The sequence below is a fragment of the Phoca vitulina genome, unplaced genomic scaffold (genome assembly GCF_004348235.1).
Source record: "Phoca vitulina isolate PV1807 unplaced genomic scaffold, GSC_HSeal_1.0 scaffold77, whole genome shotgun sequence".
Classification (NCBI taxonomy): domain Eukaryota; kingdom Metazoa; phylum Chordata; class Mammalia; order Carnivora; family Phocidae; genus Phoca; species Phoca vitulina.
In genome coordinates, this window is record NW_022589780.1 from 436,402 (window position 1) to 453,801 (window position 17,400).

Sequence of the window (17,400 nt, forward strand, 5' to 3'; positions counted from 1 at the left end):
GGGGGGGGGAAGTGGTCATTCGGACCAAAGCCGGTGGAAAGGCTTGTCGGTTGTGGTGGGGGCTGTTCAAGAGAAATCCAAGTGGATGATGGGGTGTGTCCCAGAACCTATATAAGAAGGAATTCTGGCGAAGACCACCTCTTCTGCCCCCTCTTCTACCCCTAATCTACAGCCCATATCCAGTCATCCTCATGGACCCCAGTGATTTCCCCAGTCCGTTTGACCCATTGACCCTGCCAGAGAAGCCCCTGGCTGGAGACCTTCCAGTAGACATGGAATTTGGAGAGGACCTACTGGAATCCCAGACTGCCCCAACTCGAGGATGGGCACCCCCTGGCCCTTCTCCATCCTCAGGAGCCCTGGACCTGCTTGATACCCCTGCTGGCCTGGAAAAAGACCCTGGAGTCCTGGATGGAGCCACTGAGCTGCTGGGGCTGGGGGGGCTGCTCTATAAAGCCCCCTCCCCCCCCAGAGGTGGACCATGGTCCTGAGGGGACCCTTGCATGGGATGCAGGAGATCAGACCCTAGAGCCTGGACCAGGGGGCCAGACCCCTGAGGTGGTACCACCTGAGCCAGGGGCTGGGGCAAATCCCTCTTCACCGGAGGGGCTACTAGAGCCGTTGGCTCCAGATTCGCCGATAACACTGCAGTCCCCCCATATTGAAGAGGAGGAGACCACCAACATAGCTACAGGGAGAAGGGGCTCCCCTGGGCAGGAGGAGGAGCTTCCCCAAGGGCAGCCACAGAGCCCAAATGGTCCCCCCAGCCCTTCAGTGGGAGAGACTCTGGGGGATGGAATCAACAGTTCTCAGACCAAACCTGGGGGCCCTAGCCCTCCTGCACACCCTTCCTTGCCAGGTAGGTTGCCTAATCAGCTGGAGAGTTCAGGATGGTGAGAGGGTAGGGGTAAGGAGGGGTGGTTGTGTGTTTGGGGAAGACGCAGGGGAGGAGGAGGAGGAGGGGGGGGTGGAGAGATGAGAGTAGGGAGATGTATAGAGAAGGAGTTGGGAGTTTGGAAGGGAGGAGTTGGGGGGTGTGGCGAAGATGAAGGAAAGTAGGGGTAGGGAGGCAGCTCAGTGGCTGTGGGAGAGGAATAGGGGTGAGGTTTCAGGGGGTGGGTTGGGAAGAGTGGATTTGTTGGGGGAGGTTCCCTTTTTCTTACCCCAGTGGGCTGTTGGTGCCCAGGTCCTTCCTTCAGAATTTGGAGAGGACGCCGGGCTTCCTGGTGCTAAGATCTTTCCAGCTATTTTGTTCCAGAAGAGAGTGGGGTTTCTGGGTTTGATGAATGATAACTGGGTCCTGGAGCCACCAACAGCATAGTGATTTCGGGGGAATGGTAGAAATGCAGGGCCTGGAATTGTGTCTCTGATAGGGGAGGGACAGCCTGGGCTTGAGAGGCTCTCATTTCTCCCCTGTTCTGCCTCTCCCAGCTTGTGCCCAGGGTCTTGGGGCTTATATAACCACCTGAGTCCAGGGGAACCTATGCACATGTTAATGCTTCCTTTTCCCCTTGCTACCTTTGGGTGGTTGCGTTTGGTTTTGTTAGTGAACTCTAAGTCCTCTGATGAAAGGCGTGTGTTACCTGCGTTTCCTTAACTCCCAAACGATTGGGACAGAAGGCTGGTGGGAAGGCTAGGGTTTTTGTTTTTTTGTTTTTTTTTTTAATGGAGCATAGCTGCCCCCCTTAGTGCAGAGCTCGAGGTAACCCTGCAAGGGGCCCCAAGAAGCCACAGGCACTTGAGTTTTCCCTTTCAGTTTTGAGTAAGCCCTTCCCCAGGAATGGAGGCGGAGGTTGGGCCAGGGAGGGGGCGGTGAGGGCAAGCTCAAGATTTAGGCTGTTTTCTGCTTCCTTTGCAGGAGATGGCCTGACTGGGAAGGCGAGTGAGAAGCCGCCTGAGAGGGTGAGGGGGGGAGGGGATTGGAAGGAGTCTGGTTCCCCCTATAGCTCTGGGAAGGACAGACCCTTCATTTTCCCTCCCAGATGTTGTTCTGTGGAGGGTGTGTGTGTGAGGAGAGTTAGGAGGAGGGAGGGAGCTCTTGTGTCTCCTGCTTCTTAAGGAGAAAGTCCAGCCCCCTTTTTTCCCTCCTCCTAAGGGCTGGGCCAAGGGTCCCTACTCTCCCTTCCCCCCCCCCTCTCTGTCCCCCCCCCCCCCCACACTAGTGCAGCAGGCCCTTTAGCCTGCCCCTGGTGTCAGCTTTCCTCCCCTCCCTGTTTCCAAGGTACAGAAGAGAAGCGAGCGCGTTAGAAGAGTAGAGCCTCCCAAACCTGAGGTTGTGGATTCCACTGAGAGCAGTGAGTAGGACTTGAGGAAGTGTGACCGAGTGGGATGTGGCGGGCCACGGATCAACCGGCTCCCGCAGCGCTGCGCCCCGCAGAGTGTGAAGTGCCTATCTCTGCTGTGGGTTGGCATGGGAACCAGGGGCAGTGGGGGAAATGGAAAACAACGGCAGTGAGAATGGAGTTTCCTGTTTCAGCTGTGCCATCCCTGTCCTGAGTCTTCCCACTTGGAGCCCTCCCGCGCCCTCCCTAGGAGATTATGGAGTGACTAAGGGGGAGTGACACCAGTGGCTTAAGATACCAGTGTACTGGGGGTGGGGGTGGAAAGGCAGGAACCAGGGGGAAGGGGATCCTCCCTTCCCCCCGGGGGGATCCAGTATCTGCTGAGCTCCCTGTGCGGTCAGAGGATGGCTGGAGACTAGGTCCGGTCCGGTAGCCTCTGCTCACTGCCCCTCTCCCCATGTCCTCAGTTCCAGTGTCAGATGAGGATTCTGATGCCATGGTAGATGACCCCAATGATGAGGACTTTGTGCCATTCCGGCCCCGGCGGTCCCCTCGCATGTCCCTCCGCTCGAGCGTGGCCCAAAGGGCCGGGCGCTCTGCGGTTGGCGCCAAGATGACCTGTGCGCATTGCCGGACGCCACTGCAGAAGGGGCAGACTGCCTACCAGCGCAAGGGGCTGCCCCAGCTCTTCTGCTCTTCGTCCTGTCTCACCACTTTCTCTAAGAAGCCTTCGGGCAAAAAGACCTGTACCTTCTGCAAGAAGTACGTGAAGGTTTCCCAGGTGCGGGGAGGGCAGGGAGCAGGCCGGGAATAATGGCTGAGACAGGGACTATGTTGGCAAGAACCTAACGGAGCGGAACTGGGAGTGAGGCAGGTGAGGGAGGGGGCCCGAGGAGCATAAGAGTAGTCGGGGGCCCGTGGTCACTGGTCCCCGAGGAGAGGGGGTGGGAGCTGGCGAAAGGAGAGGGTAGTGCTGAGTGAATATCCAAACCCGTTCCCCCACCCCACCCCCCTCCAGGGAGATCTGGAACACCAAGGACTCGGTTGTGGCCCAGACTGGTTCAGGAGGCTCCTTCCATGAGTTCTGCACGTCCGTCTGTCTCTCCCTGTACGAGGCCCAGCAGCAGCGCCCAATCCCCCAGTCCGGGGATCCTGCCGATGCCACTCGCTGCAGCATATGCCAGAAGACCGGAGAGGTGAGGAAGCTCGATGGGGGCCAGATTTGCAGAGCCTGGCCAGCCCGGAGCTGCCCCTGTGCTCCTGGGGCTGCAGGGGCCAGGCCCTGTGGAAGAGGGGAGTGGGGAAGGAGAGGCAGCCATCGTGAGGGAGTGTATTCAAGGATAGAGCTTCTCCAGGATGTACGCAGCCGGCCTTCCTTGCCTCCCGGGACCTCACCATCAAGTCGGCAGCCCGATGTGCAGGTTGGGGGGTCCCTGGGCCCACTGTCCGCTGTGAAGGTCTAGGGTGAGGCGGGGCGGGCTGTCCTTGCTCCGGGGTGGGTGGTGGTGCCCAGGCCCTGGCTCAGGGTGTGCGTGTGTGTACACGGCAGGTCCTGCACGAGGTCAGCAATGGCAGCGTGGTGCACCGGCTCTGCAGTGATTCCTGCTTCTCCAAATTCCGGGCCAACAAGGGACTGAAAACCAACTGTTGTGACCAGTGCGGGGCTTACATCTACACCAAGACCGGGAGCCCCGGCCCTGAGCTCCTCTTCCACGAGGGCCAACAAAAGCGGTTCTGCAACACAACCTGCTTGGGGGCGTACAAGAAGGTGGGGCCGAGGGAGTAGTGCATTAGAGGGCTGTGGAAGGGGGTTGCGGTTCCTGGGTGACGAATAAAGGTGCCTGACGGGGTCGAGGGTTGGGAGGAATAAAGCGAATAAAGGGGGTTTCAATTGTATCTGTTATGTTTTATTTTTGAAGCTGGCTGGCGGATACACAGGTCTTTGTTATATCATCATCTATACTTTTTTTGTATGCCTGAAACCTTTCATGTTTTAAAAAATTTAACAAATAAAAGTGAAGGGACAAATCCAGCCTCAGCCTCTCCTTCCCCATCCTCACAGAAAAACACACGTGTGTACCCCTGTGTCTGGTGCAAGACCCTGTGTAAGAACTTTGAGATGCTATCACATGTGGATCGTAATGGCAAGACCAGCTTGTTCTGTTCCCTGTGCTGTACCACCTCTTACAAAGTGAAGCAGGCAGGGCTCACTGGTAGGTGCAAAGCCCTCTTCTCTGAGACCCCTGCTGGCCTTCCTTCTACCTCCCGTACTCCCCTCTTCTAAAGTAATCCCTGCCGCCCAACCTCAGCCCCGGCTACATCTTTCCATCTTCCCGTGGGTTTCCTGTTCCGTCTCTGCACTGCCTTACACCTTCTCTGTGCTCTCTCTCTCTCTCTCTCTCTCTTTCTCTCTCGGTCTCTCTCTCTCTTGGTCTCTCTCTCGGTCTCTCTCGGTCTCTTTCTCTCTCTCTCCCTTTCTCTCTGTGCCCCAGGCCCTCCCCGACCCTGCAGCTTCTGCCGCCGCAGCCTCTCTGACCCCTGTTACTACAACAAGGTTGATCGCACAGTCTACCAATTCTGCAGCCCCAGCTGCTGGACCAAGTTCCAGGTACTCCAAACCCTGGACCAGGGATTAAAGAAGGGTGTGGTGACAGAGAGAGGGTACGAGAGTTGGGGTAGGTAGGCCCGGGCCCCCGAGCCAAGAACGAGCCCTACTCCCCCGCCCCCCACCACTGCCGCCGCCACGCACCTCCCTTACTTGTCTTCCTTCCCTTCAGCGCACAAGCCCTGAGGGGGGCATTCACCTGAGCTGTCACTACTGCCACAGCCTCTTCAGTGGCAAGCCTGAGGTCTTGGACTGGCAGGTAAGACCCCCCCCCCCCCCCCCCCGCCGCCCTGTCACAGGACCCTGGCCACTTGGCTTGGCTCCGGCCACGGCCGGATGTCACAGCTCTGTCCTCGCCCGCCCTGTGCCCTCATCTCAGGACCAGGTGTTCCAGTTCTGCTGCCGGGACTGCTGTGAGGACTTCAAGCGGCTTCGCGGGGTGGTGTCCCAGTGCGAGCACTGCCGGCAGGAAAAGCTCCTGCACGAGAAACTTCGATTCAGTGGGGTGGAGAAGAGCTTCTGCAGCGAAGGTAAGGAGGCGGCGAAGGGGCAGGAGGCCCTGTACCTTGCAGCCTGAGGGGCTGGCAGGGAAGGGAGGAGGGCTCACAGTGGGGCCTGTGGGCCAGGGGCCTCCGGCTCCTCCCCTCCGTGCATCCGTGCATCTGTCCATCCGTGCATCCGTGCACCTGTGCATCCGTGCATCTGTCCATCTGTGCATCTGTCCATCCGTGCACCTGTGCATCCGTGCACCCGTGCATCTGTCCATCCGTGTATCCGTGCACCCGTGCATCCGTGCATCCGTGCACCCGTGCATCTGTCCATCCGTGCATCCATGCATCCGTCCATCCATGCATCCGTGCACCCGTGCACCCATGCATCTGTCCATCCGTGCACCCGTGCACCCGTGCACCCGTGCATCCATGCACGTGTCCATCCGTGCATCTGTGCACCCGTGCATCTGTCCATCCGTGCATCTGTCCATCCGTGCACCCGTGCACCTGTCCATCCGTGCATCCGTGCACCCGTGCATCTGTCCATCCGTGCATCTGTCCATCCGTGCACCCGTGCACCTGTCCATCTGTGCATCCGTGCACCCGTGCATCCGTGCACCCGTGCATCCGTGCACCCGTGCACCCGTGCATCCGTGCATCCGTGCATCTGTCCATCCGTGCATCCGTGCATCTGTGCACCCGTGCATCCGTGTGCCCGTGCATCCATGCATCCGTGCATCTGTCCATCCGTGCACCCGTGCATCCGTGCACCTGTGCATCCGTGCATCTGTCCATCCGTGCATCCGTGCATCCGTCCATCTGTGCATCCGTGCACCCGTGCATCCGTGCATCCCAAGGCTTCAGGGCCCAGAGGCTGTTGGGGCTTTTACTCGGACCCCCTTGGAAAGATCGGCTCTCGCCGCCCCCCCGTGGCCATGTCTGTGTCCCTGGACTCTTCCCTCTTGCCCTGTCCGCAGGATGTGTGCTGCTGTACAAACAGGACTTCACCAAGAAGCTGGGGTTGTGCTGTATCACTTGTACGTACTGCTCCCAGACCTGCCAGCGTGGGGTCACCGAGCAGCTGGACGGAAGCACCTGGGACTTCTGCAGCGAGGACTGCAAGAGCAAGTACCTGCTGTGGTACTGCAAGGTGAGGGGCGCAGCGCATCCGAGAGGGGGAGGGGAGGGGCGGTCTCCAGGGAGGGGGGGCAGCACAGAGGGCTTCTCCCATTTTTAGGGAGGCGGGGCTGACCATCCTGTCGACACCCTCAGGCTGCCCGGTGCCACGCCTGTAAGCGCCAGGGGAAGCTGCTGGAGACCATCCACTGGCGCGGGCAGATCCGCCATTTCTGCAACCAGCAGTGTCTACTGCGCTTTTATAGCCAGCAGAACCAACCCAACCTGGATACCCAGAGTGGGCCTGAGAGCCTCCTGAACAGTGAGTCCCGGGCCGGGCGCTCGGGGGGGGCTATTCCGTTAGAACCGGCCCAGACTCTTCTCACCCTGGGCCCAGCCCCTCTCTTCTCCCGCTCTGGCCTTCACCTCATCCTCGGCCAGAGCTCCTGGCGCTGTGTTCCCTTGCAGCCTCTGGACCATGCAGGTACTAGGGGGAGCCTTGTTTAAAGGTTCTCAGAGTTTGAGTCTCCTGCGTCTGTATCGAGGACATGTTTTTAGGGAATAGGCACATGCCCAGGTGGGATGGGGCCTGTGGGGGCTGTGGTTAGCGTTCTTTTCTTTTTTAATTAATTAATTAATTAATTTGATTGAGAGAGAGCGCACACGAGCAGAGGTGAGGGACAAAGGGAGAGGGAGAAGCAGACGCCCCACTGAGCAGGGAGCCCGATGTGGGACTCGATCCCAGGACCCTGAGACCACGACCCGAGCTACAGCAGATGCTTAACTGACTGAGCCACCCAGGTGCCCCTGTGTTTAGTTTTCTGAGAGAAGGAAGTGTCAGCATAAACCCTAACTTTAGTGAGACTGAAGACTATTGTTTCTAGAATGTTACCTTAGTCCCCCCACTGCTTCAGGGGTCCCAGGCTTCTGAGGGCCATCTGCATGGAAGGTCTCAAAGTGTGGGTTCCCCAAGAAGTTTTGATCTTCTTGGCAGCCGGGAGCAAAGAATCTTTTTGGCCCCTGTCACTGGGGCCTAGAGAAGACTAGATCTGGGGTGGCGAGGAGGGGATAGTCTAGATATCCCATTTGCATTTAGCGCACCTCTTAACGGAGCTCTCCCGGGACAGGGACGAGGAAAACGGAAGAGCAGGTTCCTCAGATGAGAGCATTCACTTGTTTTGATCTCTAGGTCAGTCTCCTGAGTCAAAGCCCCAGACACCATCTCAAACCAAAGTGGAGAACAGCAATACAGCGAAGACCCCAGAGGAAAATGGGAATCTGGGCAAGGTCAGGGCCGAAGCCGAGGGGGTGGATGGCCTCAGAAGGGGGTCTGGTAAGTTGGCGGCACTAACGTTCCTTTGTCTCTGCAGATCCCTGCAAAGACCCGATCGGCTCCCACTGCTTCCACCCCTCCTCCACCCCCACCGCCCCCAGCAACACCCCGCAAAAACAAAGCTGCCATGTGTAAACCACTGATGCAGAATCGGGGGGTCTCCTGTAAGGTGGAGATGAAGTCCAAAGGGAGCCAAACAGGTGAGCCAGGGTACCTAGACATCCCAGCCCTGTGCTTGGGAGCCGGACCAGGGGGTTTTTTAGGCGGCTGAGGTATCATGCGTCTGGTGGTTCTGGAACCGTAGAGTTGTCTCTCAGCCTTTGGTGCAAGGGCAGGTTTGTGACACCGAGCGTGCGTTAGAGCCTTCGGTGGTGACGAGCGAGCGGCCCCGGCCCCGGGCAGGATGTGACCAATCTAGCGGGGGCTCTGAGAAGACCCCTTTCTTGTTGGCAGAAGAATGGAAGCCACAGGTGATCGTGCTGCCCATCCCAGTGCCCATCTTTGTGCCAGTGCCTATGCATCTGTACTGCCAGAAAGTTCCGGTGCCTTTCTCCATGCCCATCCCGGTGAGTTTCCCAGCCCTTCCTGCTGCAGCCTCCTCTACCCTCTCAGGACTGAGACCCCCCGCCCCCTCCCCCCCCACCTCCCTCCACCAGCCGTCCCTCTTCCTCGCTGCTGCGCTTCTTGGTGTCTAGCTGGGATTTGTGCCTCCAGGTGCCTGTGCCCATGTTCCTGCCCACCACCTTGGAGAGCACAGACAAGATTGTGGAGACCATTGAGGAGCTGAAGGTGAAGATCCCTTCCAACCCCTTGGAGGCCGACATCCTGGCTATGGCAGAAATGATTGCAGAGGCTGAGGAGTTAGACAAGGCCTCATCTGACCTTTGTGGTATGCCACGGACAGCGGTGTTGAGGGACACAGGGTGCAACCCGTCTGTCTCGGCCTCAGGGGGCGGAGCGTGGTGATCTTGGTGCCTCAGCAGGACTGGGGAGTAGTTGGGGCCGGCCCGTGAGGGCCCGTGAGGGCGCTAGGCAGGAGCTGCAGTGACCAAGCCCCCTTCTCTGCCTCCCAGATCTTGTGAGCAACCAGAGTGCAGAGGGGCTTCTGGAAGACTGTGACCTGTTCGGGCCAGCAAGAGATGACGTCCTGGCCATGGCCGTCAAGATGGCCAATGTCCTGGATGAGCCCGGGCAAGATTTGGAGGCCGACTTCCCCAAGAGTGAGTAGGATGTGGAGCGTTTCCGGGGAGTACAGGAACCTCTGTGCCATCGGGAGGAGTGACCCTCGTGACGTGAGCATGACCTAACCAGTGCTCCTTGTGACCCTATGACAGAAGGCTCACGCAGGGACCAGTCCCAGAGATACTGGGACAAGCACGCTATTTTACAGTTGTGTCTTGCTTGTTTTTTCCAATCGTGGCAAAACGCATGACCTGAGACTTACCATCTTACCCACATTTAAGTACACAGTTCCGTAGTGTTATGAACATTTGCATCGTTGTAAGTTTTGGTGTCTGTGTGCCTCTGAGTGTGTTCCTGGTATAGCTTTGCTGGTTCCTGTTGTGTACGGTGAAGCTTTGTGGGAGGCTCATCTCCGGGCAAGTGGGCAAATAGGAGGGGAAGGGTGGGAGCACTACCGGGTTGAGATCTTAAAACCTTGATTTCTTCTTCCTTTCCACTCTTAACAGATCCTTTGGACATTAACCCCAGTGTAGACTTCCTCTTTGATTGCGGCCTGGTAGGGCCCGAGGACGTGTCTGCTGAACAAGACCTTCCCCGCACCATGAGGAAGGTGAGGGCTGGGGTGTTGAATCCACAGCAGAGGGAGGGGGCCCAAAGAACTCGGGGGAGGGTCTCGTAGCCAAGCCAGCAGCCTTAGTGTGACTTCCCTGCCCTCTTTTCTCTACCATTGTGAGTACCAAGAAACAGCCAAATTTCTCTGTCCCTGGTCATCAGGGCTGTTTCTGGGGCTCTGTGCTCTGGAAGCTTGCCGTGTTCTGATGTCAGTCCCCTTGTTCCGTGGTGGTCAACACTATCCCAACTAGCTTCCGTGGTGCCCCTGGCCTTGCCCCAGCCACGTCTCTCCTTTCTCTCCCCCTCCAGGGTCAGAAGCGGCTGGTGCTTTCCGAGAGCTGTTCCCGGGACTCCATGAGCAGCCAGCCTAGCTGTACTGGGCTTAACTATTCGTATGGTGTCAATGCTTGGAAGTGCTGGGTGCAGTCAAAATATGCCAATGGAGAAACGAGCAAGGGGGATGAGCTGCGTTTTGGCCGTAAGTTGGGGGCGGGGCGGGGAGGAAGGTACCCTATGGGGAAGAGAGTGGGGAGAGGGAGAGGAGGAGGAAGAGGGCCAGGGCTGTGATTCAGCTGAGGACGTGAGGGTGTCTAGGAGTGATAAGGCTGTGATCACCGAAGGGTGTCCTGTGAAGATGGGGAAGGGCTGCCTAGGTTTCATGGCTGAGGGCTTTTTTTTTTTTTTTTTTTTTGCAATGGGTGGGTTTGTTCTGGAGCTGGATGCGACTGAGGGATGGAGGGATTAACGATGGACTGAAATGAAATTCTCCATGTGGAGCATTCTTAATCCCATCCACCTCTACTGCATATCCCTGCAGCCAAACCGATGCGCATCAAAGAGGATATCCTGGCCTGCTCGGCTGCCGAACTCAACTATGGCCTGGCCCAGTTTGTGAGAGAAATCACTCGACCCAACGGGGAACGATACGAACCCGACAGTATCTACTACCTGTGTCTTGGCATCCAACAGGTACCCCTTGCACGCTGCCTCACTTGCCGTCACCCTCGACAGAGCAGGCAGGGTCCCACCAGAAATGGTCCCGTCCCATTCCCTGTTCCTCACCCTGTCTCCTACCCTGAGCAGGTCTCCTCAGTGATCCTCAGACCCGTTCTAGGAAGGGAAGGATGGGTGGAGCTGGGTTCCTTGAGTGGTTGGGGGATGGTAAGTTCCCACTGGGAGAGGTCGGCCGTGCATTATGTGACGAGACCTCAGAGTGGTGGGCATCGCTGGGGAAGAGCACCCTGGGTCACATAACCCAGCAGCTGTTTCCCACTGCCTTCTCATTACCAAGGTCGCCATGCCTGGGGCCTTCAGCATCGTGTCTTTCCTCTAGAACCTAGAGTCTAGCTTTTTAATGTGCGTTTGGTTTTCTTTCTTCAGTACTTGCTAGAAAATAACCGAATGGTGAACATCTTCACGGACCTTTACTATCTGACTTTCGTTCAAGAACTCAACAAGTCTCTGAGTACCTGGCAGCCCACGCTCCTCCCCAACAGTAAGGGACAGGGACTTAGCAATCCCTCTGTCCTTTCCTCCAGTCTTTAAATACGCCGTTCCAAGAGTCCTGGGCTCTTTGGTCTGCCACTCTTCACAAAGGCTCAGAGGGCAAGAGTTATGGACCTGGGGGCCTCAGAGTTCAGAGCTAGAAGAGCCAGGGCCCCCCGTCCTTGAACCTGACTTAGGTCTGACGAGCTGTCTCTGGGTCTGAGAAGGGTGGCGTGGGTTTAGTTGGTAAGAGTGGAAAGAAAAGAAGACATTGTGGGACTCCCCAAGGTTTACATCTGCCTGCCTGTAACTTGAGGGTGGCGAGAGACGCTCCAAATGCAGGTGGAAACCATAAAAAAAATACAGTTCAGGGCGCCTGGGTGGCTCAGTCGGTTAGGTGTCTGACTCTTTTTTTAAAGATTTTATTTACTTAATAGAGAGAGAGAGAGAGAGGGAGGGGAAGTGAATGGGGGAGGGGCAGAGAGAGCGAGAGAGAAGCAGACTCCCCGCTGAGCAGGGAGCCCACTGCGGGGCTCGATCCCAGGACCCTGGGATCATGACCCGATGCCTAACCGGCTGAGCCACCCAGGCGCACCCCCACCCCCTAGTGTCTGACTCTTAATCTCAGCTCAGGTCTCATCTCAGGGTCGTGAGTTCAAGCCCCGCATTGGGCTCCACGCTGGGCGTGCAGCCTACTTAAAAAAAAAAAAAAAAAAAACCAACTCAATTCCACCATCTACTCTAGCAGAGTATCAGGGTTTGATCTGTAGTGGCCACTTCCCTGAACGGGGACGGTGTGGGAAATGCCTGTGAGCAGGACATCTGGGGTCAGAGGCGGTCGGGTGTGGGGGGTCGATCCCCTCTGACTGGCCTCTCTCCCTTGACCGGTGCAGATACGGTGTTCTCTCGGGTGGAGGAAGAGCACCTCTGGGAGTGTAAGCAGCTGGGGGTCTACTCGCCCTTCGTCCTCCTCAACACCCTCATGTTCTTCAACACTAAGTTTTTTGGGCTACAGACAGCCGAGGAGCACATGCAGCTCTCCTTCACCAACGTGGTGCGGCAGTCCCGCAAGTGTACCACCCCTCGGGGCACCACCAAGGTGGTGAGCATCCGCTACTATGCCCCAGTCCGCCAGAGAAAAGGGCGAGGTACGAGGCTGCCCCCTCCTTTATCTTTCCCCCCCTCTGCTCGCCCCTTCGGCGCCCCGCCATCACCGCTGGCTTGGCCCCCTCTCCTCTGCTTCCCTGCCCTTCCATTCCCGTGTTGGCAGAGCAGGTGCCAACAGCCAGCCCCGCGATCTGCTGGGCAGTGGCTCTTGCATCCATAGGAGGTCACTCGGCTGCCTGTGTCTGACTTTGCTCATTTCAAGGCAATATCCTTTTCTTAGGTGGGGGCGGACAGGTAGGAAGCCCGTTGGGTGTGTTTGGCTGTGGGGGAGAGTTGACGGCGTGGCTGAGAGGCTTTCCCTGGCTCTTTGCTATTGGGTGTGACAGAAGCCACACCTTCCACTCTGGCCCTGGAGTCCCGTCCCATCTGAGTGCAGTTCTCGAGGTCGCTGCTCTGGACCCGAGCCTCCCCCTGGACTCCTGTCCCCAGAGCCGGGACCATGGCTGTTTCTCTGTCCCGGAAGGCCAGCCCAGCCTTGCAGAGTCGGGCCTGTTCTGTGAGCATGTGTGCATCATTTCTGAGATTACTTCTTTAGGAAATCAATTTGGGGGAGATTATAAAGAGAGGCTTTGGCGGTGAGAACTAGGGAGGCCTGCAGAGTGACGCCCCCCCCCGCCCCCCACCAACAGGACGTTTGCTTGGTGTGGGGAGACTGACCGACTCTTCTTCTGCCTTTATTTCTCTATGAGACTGTATTTGGTGTCCCGAGGCCTTCTGTGCCCTGGACCGTGCTCTTGGAGGTGGTTCATCCCCACTGTGCTTTTTAATGACTCTGGGTCATTTGCGTCCTCCGCAGACACGGGGCCCGGGAAACGGAAGAGAGAAGATGAAGCCCCTATCTTAGAGCAGCGTGAGAACCGCATGAATCCCCTCCGCTGCCCAGTCAAGTTCTATGAGTTCTATCTCTCCAAATGGTGAGTTAGAGGGTTTGCAGGAATGACATTAGCATGGAGACCCCAGGGGTCTACTTCGCCCTGGTACTGATCTCTGTCCTTCCCCCCCTTCCACCCACCCCACCCCGCTCCCCACCGTCACAGTCCCGAAAGCCTCCGGACTCGCAACGATGTCTTCTACCTGCAACCTGAGCGGTCCTGCATCGCAGAGTCCCCTCTCTGGTATTCTGTCATCCCCATGGACCGTAGCATGTTGGAGAGTATGCTCAATCGCATTCTGGCCGTGCGTGAGATTTACGAGGAGCTGGGTCGTCCTGGGGAGGAAGACCTGGACTGAGCCCGTGTGCTGTCTGTGTCCATCTCTCACACCAATATCTGGCCTGGGGCCACGTCCTGCAGAGCACCTGGCCCGGGAACCAATGCTACTCATTCTGAAGGGCCCTGACTGCCCTCCTCCATCCCCTGCCTTCCCTAGGAACCCCTGGCTTTTTACCTTCTTCCATTACCACTTGACGACCCCAGGGTCCCAGTCCTCTGTCTGCAGGGGCTGGGCTCCCAGTGATGGGCAAAACCCAGCGAGGCCACTTTCTTTATGCTTCAGAGTAAACCCCTTCCCTTGGGGCCAGACTCTGGATGGAGTGTTCATAGCTCTGGTGATCCTGTTGGCTTTGGGTTTCCCGACCCATCCCGCATAGGTAAAGCTCCCTGTTCCTAGGTTCGGCCAAGGGAAAAAACCCAGCTGCCTTCTCTGCCCTGCGCCCACTCCCTTCTCTACCCTTCCCTGGTACCACGCTAAAGGGTCTTATATGAAAGATCTGAAGGTAATGAGGGGACCATCTACCTACAACACGGAGCTTAGATGCTCCTCCCCTCCCATGAGATAATGGGTGGTTGGAACCCCCTCGCCACTGTATTCCCCCTCCCCATCCCTGCAAGCACCGACCCCTGGTGCTGCACGTTTAAAAACTCCCAAACGCTTTCTTTCCCTCAAAGGCAGAGAATGACTCTAAGTATGGGGAGCTGACTCCTGTCCCCTTGGTTTACGTGTTTGTTTCTCTCTGCCATCTTAGGTTGGCATGAGCCATGGTGTCAACATGCTTAGCCCCCTTCTGTAACTGCCTCCCTTTAGTTCAATGGACAGAATTTCCCAAGGCAAAAAACTACCTTCTGACTTGAACTGGGGCTGGGTTCCCCATTCTTGTTCTCCCCCCATCATAAGAGCCAGGCCAAGCCTGTGGGGGCCCTGGGTCATGCAGGATGGGCTCTGTGGTCAAAGGATAGGTGAGGAGCTGTGGGCAGGGGTCCCGCCCCCGCTGCCGACATCTCTCTTCCCCATCTTGCCTTTGTAGTTCCAGAAAACTATTAGTGTCCAGCAAAGGGGGTTACCCAGTTCTTTCCCTGTTGGCTTTGCTGTTCCCCAGCCTCCTTTTTGTGTTTTTATAACTGTCACCAGTTTAGCCACTGTTTAAATTGTATATATTGTTCTGAGGCGCCTGGCCTGTCCCTTCAGTGAGCCATGCCCACCCTTGTGTTGTAGTGAGAAGCTGTTGTCACGACTAACCTTCTGTCTCTGGAATTGTTTGTTTCAAATAAAGAATTAAAATTGTCTTTTGCCTTCTCTGGGGGAAGGAGAGGGTGTTTGGAGCAGTGAGGGATATAGAGGACTGATGTTGGGCTCTCAAGGGGTAAAGCTCTCAAGGGGTAAAGAAGTGGGGTGTCCCGCCCCAGGCTAAAAATCATCTTTACCCACCTCAGTGAAGGAATCCACTAGGAATACGGTCCTCTTTGTAACAGGTTTCCAAATACTTAAGGGGGAAAAAATCAATTCGACAGCTATCCGTTAAGGACCTACTATGTTAAGGACCTCAGATTACATGCTTCAGAGAAGACAAAGATTAATTAGACCGGGATCCTATCCCCAGCAGGCTCCCAGGCTACAAGGGGAGACAGACCGGTGCACAGTCCTAAGACAGGCAGAATGAAATAAATATATCCAGTACTATGGGAGAGCAGAGGAATAAGGAACTCATTTCCAGTTTATGGGGAGGTGTGTGTGCTGAGTTCACCGAGGGCGGTGGCATTTGACCTGGGCCTCAGTAACTGGGAGGGGTTGGGGGCCCCCGACCCAATCAAAGCCACAGGGAAGGGAAGTGCGAGGCTGAGGTTTTCCAGCCAGGGAATGACAGGATGCAATCTGTTGCTTTAGGGAGGAGACCCCCCCCAACAGTATAAAGGATGGGGGGCGGGGGCAGGTAAGAACTGGGGCTGATAGATTCTGTGGGACTTGATGGGGGCCACAGGGATAAAGAAGGAAGAGGGAGGATGGATTCAGATATTTTGAAGTTAACATCTGTAGGATCTGGGAGAGAGGGAGGAAGTGAGCATGAATCCCAGGTTTCTAGCCTTGCCGATTGGAGAGTGGTGGTTCTTGGGTTTTTTTGGTTTTTTTGGTTGTTTTTTTTTTTTTTTTTTTTTTTGCCAGAGAGTAGGAGTAGGATGGGATTGGTAACAAGTTGAGGTTTTGGTCATGTTGGTTGGGTTCTAGAGTCTCCTGAAAGACCTCTGTCCTGGTTGTGCAACAGGGCGGAAAGAACACCCAAACTTGACTTTCTACTCACAGCTCTGCCACTCAAACCTTTTAGAGTCTCACCTTAAAAATGCATTCATATTCTGCCCCGACTTTCTCAGACCCGTTGCAAAGACCACATGGGAAAATGGGCACGAAAGAGCAGTATCAGGGTGCCTGGGTGGCTTAGTCGGTTAAGCATCCCACTTGATTTCGGCTCAGATCACGATCTCGGGGGCTTAGGATTGAGCCCCGCATTGGGCTCCACGCTGGGCATGGAGCCTGTTTCCTGTTCTCTCTCCCTCTCCCTCTGCCCATTCCCCACCCTCCCCCCCAAAAGAAAAAGAGCTGTATGGATGCTAGATACTACCATACACACTAGACAGTTGGAAATGTGGGTCTGAGGCTTAGAAGAGAGATGAGGTGTTATTTTTTATTTTGGGGGCTTTATCGAGGTACACTTGACATATAACAGTATAGGGTTTTTTTAAAGAATTTTATTTATTTGACAGAGAGAGAGGCAGCGAGAGAGGGAACACAAGCAGGGGGGAGTGGGAGAGGGAGAAGCAGGCTTCCCGCTGAGCAGGGAGCCCGATGTGGGGCTCGATCCCAGGACCCCGGGATCATGACCTGAGCCGAAGGCTGACACTTAATGACTGAGCCACCCAGGCGCCCCATAACACTATAGGTTTAAAGGCTATGGCTATGCTGATTTGATACACTTATATATCGCAAAATGATCACCACCGTAGTTTAGCTAACACCTCCAGCCCGTCGCAAATTACCATCTCTTTTTTGAGGGCGAGAACATTTAAGATCTACTCTCTTAGCAACTTCCAAGTGTATAATATAATGTTGTTAACTAGAGTCACCATGCTGTACATTAGATCCCCAGAACTTATTCATCCTATAACTGGGAATTTTAGAGGCTTTGACCATGCCTCCTTGTTTCCCCCCACCGCCAGCCCCTGGAAACCACCATTTTACTCTCGTGCAATATTTGTCTTTCTCTCTGACCTCTTTTACTTAGCGTCATGCATGAGATGTCAATTTAGAAGTCATCTGCAAAGAGCTAGCTAGCTGAAGCTCTGGGATTGGACAAGATCACTAAGGGAGAAACTGAATGAAGAGAGAAGAGGACAAAACAAAAAAATGGTACCTTGGAGAGTATCTCCACTTACCCCGTGAAAGGAACAGAGAGGGAAAGACCAGAGAAATAGAAGGAGCCCCAGTCTGCCAGATGCCACAGGTAGAACCACCTGACGCAAAGCTGTCCTCATTCCCAGGCCAACATGAGGTCTACTAAATTTCCCTTCTCCCATGTTCACCAGGGCCTAAAGCCGTCTGGCTCTCTTCCTTCCTTTCCCTCCTGGAACAGAGAAGAGTCTGATGTCATTAGTTCAACTAGATTTCTACTCTGTGCCTAGCCTTGTGCCAGTTGTTAGGGTTACAAAGCTGAGTAAAAAGGCGGGGTCTGCTCTTGAGAAGTCCCTAGTCAGATAGGGAGGGAGGACCAGTGCTGGGACTAGGGTGAGGCAATGAACGTATCGAGGGAGCAAAATACAAGGGGGTCCTCACTGTCAGGGTCATGCAAGTACAGGATAGGCATTTGCAAAACCCTGAGAGTGAGCACCTCCTTAAACTTTGCACTCTAGTTGCCTCAATTGG

At 55.9% G+C, this 17,400-nt stretch overlaps 1 protein-coding gene across 1 annotated transcript in view; it reads left to right on the forward strand.

The window, feature by feature from the left end:
* The window catches only part of ZMYM3 (zinc finger MYM-type containing 3), a 15,423-nt gene extending 651 nt beyond the window's left edge, over positions 1-14,772 (forward strand). The window contains 25 exon segments of the mRNA XM_032393868.1: positions 173-464; positions 466-859; positions 1,859-1,902; positions 2,228-2,294; positions 2,750-3,044; positions 3,301-3,478; positions 3,832-4,050; positions 4,345-4,495; positions 4,775-4,890; positions 5,060-5,146; positions 5,267-5,417; positions 6,356-6,528; positions 6,651-6,816; positions 7,684-7,781; positions 7,865-8,027; positions 8,281-8,393; positions 8,542-8,716; positions 8,901-9,047; positions 9,516-9,619; positions 9,931-10,099; positions 10,439-10,590; positions 11,002-11,116; positions 12,000-12,254; positions 13,070-13,187; positions 13,311-14,772. Coding sequence (XP_032249759.1) covers positions 192-464; positions 466-859; positions 1,859-1,902; positions 2,228-2,294; positions 2,750-3,044; positions 3,301-3,478; positions 3,832-4,050; positions 4,345-4,495; positions 4,775-4,890; positions 5,060-5,146; positions 5,267-5,417; positions 6,356-6,528; positions 6,651-6,816; positions 7,684-7,781; positions 7,865-8,027; positions 8,281-8,393; positions 8,542-8,716; positions 8,901-9,047; positions 9,516-9,619; positions 9,931-10,099; positions 10,439-10,590; positions 11,002-11,116; positions 12,000-12,254; positions 13,070-13,187; positions 13,311-13,503 — 4,116 coding nt within the window. The 5' untranslated portion in view covers positions 173-191 and the 3' untranslated portion in view covers positions 13,504-14,772.
* Positions 14,773-17,400: the final 2,628 nt, after the last annotated feature.